General features: G+C 48.1%; 1 protein-coding gene across 1 annotated transcript in view; it reads right to left on the reverse strand.

The window, feature by feature from the left end:
* The window catches only part of LOC120050608 (vascular endothelial growth factor receptor 1-like), a 66096-nt gene that overhangs the window by 36274 nt on the left and 17721 nt on the right, over positions 1–12101 (reverse strand). Inside the window, exons 5-8 of the mRNA XM_038997200.1 lie at positions 6478–6640; positions 6220–6356; positions 5230–5401; positions 4777–4894 (exon numbers count right to left, since the gene is read on the reverse strand). Of these exons, the coding sequence (XP_038853128.1) occupies positions 4777–4894; positions 5230–5401; positions 6220–6356; positions 6478–6640 (590 nt within the window). The remainder of the gene's footprint in view (positions 1–4776; positions 4895–5229; positions 5402–6219; positions 6357–6477; positions 6641–12101) is intronic.

A 12101-nucleotide genomic window follows, 5' to 3' on the forward strand; every position in this document is an offset into this window, starting at 1 on the left:
TGTAGGATAGTGTGGGATAGTGTAGGGTAGTGTAGGATAGTGTAGGGTAGTGTAGGGTAGTGTAGGGTAGTGTAGGACAGTGTAGGATAGTGTGGGATAGTGTAGGGTAGTGTAGGATAGTGTAGGATAGTGTAGGGTGGTGTAGGATAGTGTAGGGTGGTGTAGGATAGTGTAGGGTGGTGTAGGATAGTGTAGGGTAGTGTAGGATAGTGTAGGATAGTGTGGGATAGTGTAGGGAAGTGTAGGATAGTGTAGGGAAGTGTAGGATAGTGTAGGGTGGTGTAGGATAGTGTAGGGTGGTGTAGGATAGTGTAGGGTGGTGTAGGGTGGTGTAGGATAGTGTGGGATAGTGTAGGGTAGTGTAGGGTAGTGTAGGGTAGTGTAGGATAGTGTAGGATAGTGTAGGGTGGTGTAGGATAGTGTAGGGTAGTGTAGGATAGTGTAGGGTAGTGTAGGGTAGTGTAGGATAGTGTAGGATAGTGTAGGGTGGTGTAGGATAGTGTAGGGTGGTGTAGGATAGTGTAGGGTGGTGTAGGATAGTGTAGGGTAGTGTAGGATAGTGTAGGGTAGTGTGGGATAGTGTAGGGAAGTGTAGGATAGTGTAGGGAAGTGTAGGATGGTGTAGGGTGGTGTAGGGTGGTGTAGGGTGGTGTAGGATGGTGTAGGGTGGTGTAGGGTGGTGTAGGTTGGTGTAGGGTGGTGTAGGGTGGTGTAGAATAGTGTAGGATAGTGTAGGATAGTGTAGGATAGTGTAGGGTAGTGTAGAATAGTGTAGGGTAGTGTAGGATAGTGTAGGGTAGTGTAGGATAGTGTAGGGTGGTGTAGAATAGTGTAGGACAGTGTAGGGTGGTGTAGGATAGTGTAGGATAGTGTAGGGTAGTGTAGGATAGTGTAGGGTGGTGTAGGATAGTGTAGGATAGTGTAGGATAGTGTAGGATAGTGTAGGGTAGGATAGGATAGTGTAAGATAGTGTAGGATAGTGTAGGATAGTGTAGGATTGTGTGGGATAGTGTGGGATAGTGTGGGATAGTGTAGGGCAGTGTAGGGCAGTGTAGGGTGGTGTGTGATAGAGTAGGATAGTGTGTAGGATAGTGTATGCTCGTGTATCTAGTGTATGATAGTGTAGGATAGTGTAGGGTAGTGTAGGGTAGTGTAGGGTAGTGTAGGATAGTGTAGAATAGTGTAGGGTAGTGTAGGATAGTGTGTAAGATAGTGTAGGATAGTGTAGGGTAGTGTAGGGTGGTTTGTGATAGAGTAGGATAGTGTGTAGGATAGTGTATGCTAGTGTATGATAGTGTAGGATAGTGTAGGGTTGTGTAGGGTAGTGTAGGATAGTGTAGAATAGTGTAGGGTAGTGTAAGATAGTGTAGGATAGTGTAGGGTAGTGTAGGATAGTGTAGGGTAGTGTAGGATAGTGTAGGATAGTGTGGGATAGTGTAGGGTAGTGTAGGGTAGGGCAGTGTAGAGTAGTGTATGGTAGTTTAGAACAGTGTAGGGTAGTGTAGCATAGTGTAGGATAGTGTAGGATAGTGTATGATAGTGTAGGATAGTGTAGGATAGTATAGGGTAGTGTAGGATAGTGTAGGGTAGTGTAGGATAGTGTAGGATAGTGTAGGGTAGTGTAGAATAGTGTAGGGTAGTGTAGCATAGTGTAGGATAGTGTGGGATAGTGTGGGATAGTGTATGATAGTGTAGGATAGTGTAGGATAGTATAGGATAGTGTAGGGTAGTGTAGGGTAGTGTAGGATAGTGTAGAATAGTGTAGGGTAGTGTGTAGGATAGTGTAGGATAGTGTAGGATAGTGTAGGATAGTGTAGGATAGTGTAGGATAGTGTGGGATAGTGTGGGATAGTGTAGGATAGTGAAGGATAGTGTAGGGCAGTGTAGAATAGTGTAGGGTAGTGTAGGATAGTGTAGGGTAGTGTAGGGTGGTGTGTGATAGAGTAGGATAGTGTATGCTAGTGTATGATAGTGTAGGATAGTGTAGGGTGGTGTAGGATAGTGTATGATAGTGTGGGATAGTGTAGGATAGTGTAGGATAGTGTATGATAGTGTGGGATAGTGTAGGGTAGTGCGGGATAGTGTAGGGTGGTGTAGGATAGTGTATGATAGTGTGGGATAGTGTATGAAAGTGTAGGGTAGTGTAGGATAGTGTAGGGTGGTGTAGGATAGTGTGGGATAGTGTATGAAAGTGTAGGGTAGTGTAGGATAGTGTAGGATAGTGTAGGGTAGTGTAGGGTAGTGTAGGATAGTGTAGGGTGGTGTAGGATAATGTAGGGTGGTGTAGGATAGTGTAGGGTGGTGTAGGATAGTGTAGGATAGTGTAGGATAGTGTAGGATAGTGTAGGGTGGTGTAGGATAGTGTAGGGTGGTGTAGGATAGTGTAGGGTGGTGTAGGATAGTGTAGGGTAGTGTAGGGTAGTGTAGGGTAGTGTAGGGTGGTGTAGGATAGTGTAGGGTAGTGTAGGATAGTGTAGGATAGTGTAGGATAGTGTAGGGTAGTGTAGGATAGTGTAGGATAGTGTAGGGTGGTGTAGGATAGTGTAGGGTGGTGTAGGATAGTGTAAGGTAGTGTAGGATAGTGTAAGGTAGTGTAGGGTGGTGTAGGATAGTGTAGGGTGGTGTAGGATAGTGTAGGGTGGTGTAGGATAGTGTAGGGTGGTGTAGGATAGTGTAGGGTGGTGTAGGATAGTGTAGGGTAGTGTAGGGTGGTGTAGGATAGTGTAGGGTGGTGTAGGATAGTGTAGGGTGGTGTAGGATAGTGTAGGATAGTGTAGGGTGGTGTAGGATAGTGTAGGATAGTGTGGGATAGTGTAGGGTAGTGTAGGGTAGTGTAGGATAGTGTAGGGTGGTGTAGGATAGTGTAGGATAGTGTAGGGTAGTGTAGGATAGTGTAGGGTAGTGTAGGATAGTGTAGGGTAGTGTAGGATAGTGTAGGGTGGTGTAGGGTGGTGTAGGGTAGTGTAGGATAGTGTAGGGTGGTGTAGGATAGTGTAGGGTGGTGTAGGATAGTGTAGGATAGTGTAGGATAGTGTAGGATAGTGTGTAGGATAGTGTGTAAGATAGTGTAGGATAGTGTAGGATAGTGTGGGATAGTGTAGGGCAGTGTAGGGCAGTGTGTGATAGAGTAGGATAGTGTGTAGGATAGTGTATGCTAGTGTATGCTAATGTATGATAGTGTATGATAGTGTATGATAGTGTAGGGTAGTGTAGGGTAGTGTAGGGTAGTGTAGGATAGTGTAGGGTAGTGTAGGGTAGTGTGTGATAGAGTAGGATAGTGTGTAGGATAGTGTATGCTAGTGTATGATAGTGTAGGATAGTGTAGGATAGTGTGGGATAGTGTAGGGCAGTGTAGGGTGGTGTGTGATAGAGTAGGATAGTGTATGCTAGTGTATGATAGTGTAGGATAGTGTAGGATAGTGTAGGGTTGTGTAGGGTAGTGTAGAATAGTGTAGGGTAGTGTAGGATAGTGTGTAAGATAGTGTAGGATAGTGTAGAATAGTGTAGGGTAGTGTAGGATAGTGTAGGGTAGTGTAGGATAGTGTGGGATAGTGTAGGATAGTGTAGGGTAGTGTAGGATAGTGTAGGGCAGTGTAGGGTAGTGTAGAATAGTGTAGGATATTGTAGGATAGTGTAGGATAGTGTAGGATAGTGTATGATAGTGTAGGATAGTGTAGGGTGGTGTAGGATAGTGTAGGGTAGTGTAGGGTAGTGTAGGGTAGTGTAGGATAGTGTAGGGTGGTGTAGGATAGTGTAGGATAGTGTAGGGTGGGATAGTGTAGGATAGTGTAGGGTAGTGTAGGGTGGTGTAGGATAGTGTAGGGTGGTGTAGGATAGTGTAGGGTGGTGTAGGATAGTGTAGGGTGGTGTAGGATAGTGTAGGGTGGTGTAGGATAGTGTAGGATAGTGTAGGATAGTGTAGGATAGTGTAGGATAGTGTAGGGTAGTGTAGGGTGGTGTAGGATAGTGTAGGGTGGTGTAGGATAGTGTAGGGTGGTGTAGGGTAGTGTAGGATAGTGTAGGGTGGTGTAGGATAGTGTAGGGTAGTGTATGGTAGCGTAGGATAGGATAGTGTAGGATAGTGTAGGATAGTGTAGGGTGGTGTAGGATAGTGTAGGGTAGTGTAGGATAGTGTAAGGTAGTGTAGGATAGTGTAGGATAGTGTAGGATAGTGTAGGATAGTGTAGGGTGGTGTAGGATAGTGTAAGGTAGTGTAGGATAGTGTAAGGTAGTGTAGGGTAGTGTAGGATAGTGTAGGATAGTGTAGGGTAGTGTAGGATAGTGTAAGGTAGTGTAGGATAGTGTAGGATAGTGTAAGGTAGTGTAGGATAGTGTAAGGTAGTGTAGGGTAGTGTAGGATAGTGTAGGATAGTGTAGGGTGGTGTAGGATAGTGTAAGGTAGTGTAGGATAGTGTAGGATAGTGTAAGGTAGTGTAGGGTAGTGTAGGATAGTGTAGGATAGTGTAGGGTGGTGTAAGGTAGTGTAGGATAGTGTAAGGTAGTGTAGGATAGTGTAGGATAGTGTAAGGTAGTGTAGGGTAGTGTAGGATAGTGTAGGATAGTGTAGGATAGTGTAGAGTGGTGTAGGATAGTGTAAGGTAGTGTAGGATAGTGTAGGATAGTGTAAGGTAGTGTAGGGTAGTGTAGGATAGTGTAGGATAGTGTAGGGTGGTGTAAGGTAGTGTAGGATAGTGTAAGGTAGTGTAGGATAGTGTAAGGTAGTGTAGGCTGGGGTAGGATAGTGTGCAGGCTAGCTGACAGTCTGTAGGTTCTTACCAGATGACTTCTGGGGCAGGGAAGGCTCGTAGTTTGGGGGAGAGACGGTAGGACTTCTGTCCTGCATGAGCCTCCACTACAGCCCCCTGTCTGGGCTTCAGACGGATAAAGGGACGGTCTGGGAGGATAAACAGACAGACAGACAGGCAAGCGCACGCGCGCACACACACACACACACACACACACACACACACACACACACACACACACACACACACACACACACACACACACACACACACACACACACACACACACACACACACACACACACACACACACACAGAGAGAGAGAGAGAGAGGATATCACGCATTAATGACATATTACAGATAGTGATACAGGGAGGTTGTGATTCGTATTCTTTCTGCAGAAGTGGGTGTTTACCATCAATGAATTTCCTCATAAATGAATTTGTCACAGAGGTGGGAAGTATTACGTCTATTTAGACTCACCATAGACTGTGACAGATACGTTAGTCTCTCGACTGACCGGTCCACTGGTCACTCGGCAGATATAAAGCCCTCTGTCAGAGCGGTGGAGTTTGGGGATGGACAGAATACTGTAGAACACCATGTGAAATTTACTGGCCATGATCCACCTACTGACTATGGCTGACCTGTTGGCCTGAGGGGAGAGAGAGGGAGGAGGGGTAGAGAAAGACAGAGAGATGGAGGGAGGGGGAGAGGTAGAGAAATACAGAGAGAGAGAGAGGGAGGGGAGAGGTAGAGAAAGATGAAGAGAGAAAGAGGGAGGGGGAGAGGTGGAGAAAGACAGAGAGAGGGAGGGAGGGGGAGAGGTAGAGAAAGACAGAGAGAGAGATGGGGGAGGGGGAGAGGTGGAGAAAGACAGAGAGAGGGAGGGAGGGGGAGAGGTAGAGAAAGACAGAGAGAGAGAGAGAGAGGGGGAAAGGTAGAGAAAGATGGAGAGAGAGAGGGAGGGGAGATGTAGAGAAAGATGGAGAGAGAGAGGGAGGGGACAGGTAGAGAAAGAAGGAGAGAGAGGTAGGGGACAGGTAGAGAAAGAAGGAGAGAGAGAGGGAGGGGACAGGTAGAGAAAGAAGGAGAGAGAGAGGGAGGGGGAGAGGTAGAGAAAGATGGAGAGAGAGAGGGAGGGGACAGGTAGAGAAAGAAGGAGAGAGAGAGGGAGGGGGAGAGGTAGAGAAAGAAGGAGAGAGAGAGGGAGGGAGGCAGAGAGGTAGAGATATTATTCAGATATAGGAGGGAGGGAGGGGGAGATATTATTCAGATATAGGAGGGAGGGAGGGGGAGATATTATTCAGATATAGGAGGGAGGGAGGGGGAGATATTATTCAGATATAGTAAAAGTTTTCCAAACAAGTAGTCAGATGGTGAAGTTATTCTACATACAGTACTGCATACTGTAACATAGTGCACTTCTTAGTAGTGTATGCCATAATTCTAGTGTTCTTCATAAGGTCCTACCTGTCCAGGGTAGTCCCAGCTGATGGACACTCTGCTGTTCCACTCTGCAGTGACAGTACAGTTGATGGCCAGACTCTCCCCCTGTAGAGACTGGACTGGACTGGTACTGTTCAGATATACCTTCATGATCTTATTCACTGGGACAGGAGAGGGGATAAGACATTTTAATATTTGCAATTTATAGAATGTGATGGATTTTTCATTAGGTGTGTGTGTTTGTGTGTGTGTGCCTGCGTGTGCATGTGTGTGTGTGCTCACCTTGTCTATGTGTGAGGTAACTGAGGGAGTGTGTGGTCCCGTTGACAGTGGTCTTGCAGGAGAACAGGCCGATGTAGAAGTAGGTGGGGCTGTGGATGAGGAAGCCCTGTCTGCTGTTCCACACTACGTTCCTCTGGTCTGGGGTCAACTCCTGGTCAGGAAACTGGAGGCATGAACACACACGGTCAAGAACACAACCATCAAAACAGTCTCATAAAAGCAACGTCACACAGAATATGGTCAACTTGCATTCGGGGATCAGAAAACAGGTACATCATGAACTCAACCACAACTAAAACTATTTTCTTATCTCAACCACCAACCAATCATGAACTCAACACAATCGTGTCATGAGCTATTCAGAACCACAACCACATCCTGAACACAACACAACCATACCAACAGTCACACAAAAGCAACACTGCACACATTCACAACTCCTGAGAAAATGATGAACACACAACAAAACAGAACATGAGGACTGATAAGGACTAACATGAGGCCACAGTGGTAAACGTATGATGAATATTATTGCTGCAATAAAATTAAATAAAGTAACTTGACAACCTCTCAACGACAGACACTGACATTACGTAAATGTACAGACATTTTCATCCTGCTGATGTGGATTCTGTCTGTGGAGACTGAGTCTTGTGTTACAATAGAGACAGAGTCTTGTGTTACTGTGGAGCCAGAGTCTGGAGTTACAATAGAGACAGAGTATTGTGTTACTGTGGAGACAGAGTCTGGAGTTACAATAGAGACAGAGTCTTGTGTTACTGTGGAGACAGTCTGGAGTTACAATAGAGACAGAGTCTTGTGTTACTGTGGAGACAGAGTCTTGTGTTACTGTGGAGACAGTCTGGAGTTACAACAGAGACAGAGTCTTGTGTTACTGTGGAGACAGAGTCTTGTGTTACTGTGGAGACAGAGTCTGGAGTTACAACAGAGACAGAGTCTTGTCTTACTGTAGAGACAGAGTCTTGTGTTACTGTGGAGACAGTCTGGAGTTACAATAGAGACAGAGTCTTGTGTTACTGTGGAGACAGAGTCTTGTGTTACTGTGGAGACAGTCTGGAGTTACAACAGAGACAGAGTCTTGTGTTACTGTGGAGACAGTCTTGTGTTACTGTGGAGACAGAGTCTGGAGTTACAACAGAGACAGAGTCTTGTCTTACTGTAGAGACAGAGTATTGTGTTACTGTAGAGACAGAGTCTGGAGTTACAATAGAGACAGAATCTTGATAGTCCCCCCACCCCCAGTGTTAATTAGCTGATAGTCCCCCCACCCCCAGTGTTAACTAGCTGATAGCCCCCCCACCCCCAGTGTTAACTAGCTGATAGCCCCCCCACCCCCAGTGTTAACTAGCTGATAGTCCCCCCACCCCCAGTGTTAACTAGCTGATAGTCCCCCCACCCCCAGTGTTAATTAGCTGATAGCCCCCCCACCCCCAGTGTTAACTAGCTGATAGCCCCCCCACCCCCAGTGTTAATTAGCTGATAGGCCCCAGTGTTAACTAGCTGATAGCCCCCACCCCACCCCCAGTGTTAATTAGCTGATAGCCCCCCAGTGTTAACTAGCTGATAGCCCCCCCACCCCCAGCGTTAACTAGCTGATAGCCGCCCAGTGTTAACTAGCTGATAGGCCCCCAGTGTTAACTAGCTGATAGCCCCCCCACCCCCAGTGTTAACTATCTGATATCCCCCCCCACCCCAAGCGTTAACAGAGTCTTGTGTTAACTAGCTGATAGCCCCCCAGTGTTAACTAGCTGATAGCCCCCCCCACCACCAGTGTTAACTAGCTGATAGCCCCCCAGTGTTAACTAGCTGATAGCCCCCCAGTGTTAACTAGCTGATAGCCCCCCCCACCCCCAGTGTTAACTATCTGATATCCCCCCCACCCACAGCGTTAACAGAGTCTTGTGTTAACTAGCTGATAGCCCCCCAGTGTTAACTAGCTGATAGCCCCCCCACCACCAGTATTAACTAGCTGATAGCCCCCCAGTGTTAACTAGCTGATAGCCCTCCAATGTTAACTAGCTGATAACCCCCCAGTTATAACTAGCTGATAGCCCCCACCCCACCCCCAGTTTAACTAGCTGATAGCCCCCAGTGTTAACTAGCTGATAGCCCCAAGTGTTAACTAACTGATAGCCCCAAGTGTTAACTAACTGATAGCCCCAAGTGTTAACTAACTGATAGCCCCAAGTGTTAACTAGCTGATAGCCCCCCCCAACCGCCAATGTTAACTAGTTGATAGCACCCCAGTGTTAACTAGCTGATAGCCACCCCACCCCCAGTGTTAATTAGCTGATAGCCCCCCCAACCGCCAATGTTAACTAGCTGATAGCACCCCAGTGTTAACTAGCTGATAGCCACCCCACCCCCAGTGTTAACTAGCTGATAGCCGCCCAGTGTTAACTAGCTGATAGCCCCCCAGTGTTAACTAGTTGATACTCCCGCACCCCACCCCCAGTGTTAACTAGCTGATAGCCCCCCAGTGTTAACTAGCTGATAGCACCCCAGTGTTAACTAGCTGATAGCCCCCCAGTGTTAACTAGCTGATAGCCCCCCAGTGTTAACTAGCTGATATCCCCCCAGTGTTAACTAGCTGATAGCACCCCAGTGTTAACTAGCTGATAGCCGCCCAGTGATAACTAGCTGATAGCCGCCCAGTGTTAACTAGCTGATAGCCCCCACCCCACGTGTTAACTAGCTGATAGCCCCCCAGTGTTAACTAGCTGATAGCCGCCCAGTGTTAACTAGCTGATAGCCCCCACCCCACGTGTTAACTAGCTGATAGCCCCCCAGTGTTAACTAGCTGATAGCACCCCAGTGTTAACTAGCTGATAGCCCCCACCCCCAGATGAACTAGCTGATAGCCCCCCAGTGTTAACTAGCTGATAGCCCCCCAGTGTTAACTAGCTGATAGCCCCCACCCCACGTGTTAACTAGCTGATAGCCCCCCAGTGTTAACTAGCTGATAGCACCCCAGTGTTAACTAGCTGATAGCCCCCCAGTGTTAACTAGCTGATAGCACCCCAGTGTTAACTAGCTGATAGCCCCCCAGTCTTAACTAGCTGATATCCCCCCAGTGTTAACTAGCTGATAGCCCCCCAGTGTTAACTAGCTGATAGCCCCCCAGTGTTAACTGGGGTGGAGAGGAGTGGAGGGGGGTTGAGGGGGGTGGAGAGGGGTTGAAGGGGGTTGAGGGGGGTGGAGGGTGGTGGAGAGGGGTGGAGGGGGGTTGAGGGGGTGAAGGGGGTGGAGACAGGTTGAGGGGGTTGAAGGGGTGGAGAGGGGTTGAGGTGGGTTGAGGGGGGTGGAGAGGGATTGAGGTGGGTTGAGGTGGGTTGAGGGGGGTGGAGAGGGATTGAGGTGGGTTGAGGTGGGTGGAGAGGGGTTGAGGTGGGTTGGAGGGTGAGAGAAATGTCAGGATGTGGGAAACGTGACTCCAGTCCATCTGCTCACATCCTGTTACTACAGGATATAGACACTCAGACTGGACTGAATTGGACCCCTAGGTCATGCTACACCTCCTCTCCTCTCCCCTCGCCCGACCGGGTCACTTTCACGGCTGCAGCGAGAGAGAGTGGCCCCCTGGGTATTGTTCCCTGCTGAAAGGTGGGCCGGACAGATTAAAGATCCAGGCAGAGTGCAAAATCCTTCCAGGAAAAAAACCCACTCCAGTGTGTGTGACAGAGTGTGTGACAGAGTGTGTGACAGAATGTGTGTGTGTGGGATGGACTCCACGTTCGAAATGCTGGGCCAGATCGGGACGGATGGAGGGAGGGGCGAGGAAACACAGAGTATTTTTAGAATAATTACCTTTGTGGCTCAGGGCCGGGCGTTTGTGTGGAGATGGGAGCAGGACGTAAACATAGAGAGCAAACAGAAGTGACGTGTGTGTTCTGCCTCAGTGTGTGTGTGTTCTGCCTCAGTGTGTGTGTGTTCTGCCTCAGTGTGTGTGTGTGTGTTTTGCCTCAGTGTGTGTGTGTTCTGCCTCAGTGTGTGTGTGTTCTGCCTCAGTGTGTGTGTGTGTGTTTTGCCTCAGTGTGTGTGTGTTCTGCCTCAGTGTGTGTGTGTTCTGCCTCAGTGTGTGTGTGTTCTGCAGCGCTTTGTTTCGGATTCCAAGGCACATCCTGAAGGGAGAGCCAGGGACGAGAGGAAAGTGAGAGATTACTGAGTGGTTTGTTTTGTTTTGTTGCTGTTTTTCCATTTCCTGAAACTCTCCTCGGAAAGACAACTCATTCACCTGATAAACTGCCAGCAGCCCACTCCCCCCACCTGAATGTTGTTGAATTGTATTGATCAAACTGTTCAATCTCTTCCACAGAAGAGGCTATCTACGTACAATAATACTCTCAAAAGATTTGCCTGAGGGGCATGCCTTGCCTTGCTAGCGCCAGTCAGTCCTGCCCATTACTGCTGGCACCTCAGCCTCTGGCCAGGATGCCAGCTGGTTAAGGAATCAGGAGGAGGTTGGCAGCCGGACCGCCTTAGGAGAGGAGGGGTGTGTGAGTAGGGGGAAGGGTTGGCGGAGACAGGGGGCACTCCAGACCCCATGTCCTGTCTCCAGGGGTAACAACAGTGCCAACAGGACGACAGAGGAAACCGCAGGCGCCGCTCACTCAGAACACAGCGGTAAAAAAGGGGCATCTCTGACACACTGAGACGTTGCCACAAACACACATACACACGCAGCACGCACGCACGCACGCACGCACGCACGCACGCACGCACGCACGCACGCACGCACGCACACACTAACATACAAATTGCACTTCATTGCACTTATCTACACTCTCACACTCATTCACCACTCAGGCACCAACACATCCTCACACTTTCACACACATCCGCAGACTGACACAAACAAACGGACACGCACACTCCAAGGCAGAACGGATGCCAAGATAAGAACAATGATCTGTCCTAGGAGAAACAAGCGCACTGTGACTTGTGTACAGATGGGAGTGTTGATGGAATGCACTGTAGAGGGGCGCTGTTTTTCTTGCTCTGATGCTTTCTCCGGTAATATAGTTTCAGCAGAGAGGAAGAGGCTAAGCGAGATGGCTCACTCTTGCCAAATTCTGTCCAGTATAAGCCCAATGTGTTTCTATGGGAATAATATGCAGACCTAAGCTTCTCGCCTGCCTTCCCGCCTTTGGGACAAAGACTCCCATTGTTAGGTCGGAGACATGAGCATCTCGTCATTACATACAGATCTCTGGTTTCAGTCTCTTGCGAATTGGAATGGAAAGTTGGCGGGTGCACAGTGCACTGTTAGAATGCTGCATTGCCCTAAAGGAAATGGATGTTTTGCCAAAATTATATAATTACTCTTGTCTAAATAAAATAATTCAAAATAATTCACCAGGGAGCATGACTTAGGCAGTAGAATGGCCTTACTGAAGAGCTCCGTGACTTTCAACGTGGCACCGTCATAGCATGCCACCTTTCCAACAAGTCAGTTTGTCAAATTTCTGCCCTGCTAGATCTGCCCCGGTCAACTGTAAGTGCCGTTATTGTGAAGTGGAAACGTCTAGGAGCAACAACGTATCAGCCGCGAAGTGGTAGGCCACACAAGCACACAGAATGGGATCGCCGAGTACTGAAGAAAA

The sequence above is a fragment of the Salvelinus namaycush genome, chromosome 7 (assembly GCF_016432855.1).
Source record: "Salvelinus namaycush isolate Seneca chromosome 7, SaNama_1.0, whole genome shotgun sequence".
Lineage (NCBI taxonomy): Eukaryota > Metazoa > Chordata > Actinopteri > Salmoniformes > Salmonidae > Salvelinus > Salvelinus namaycush.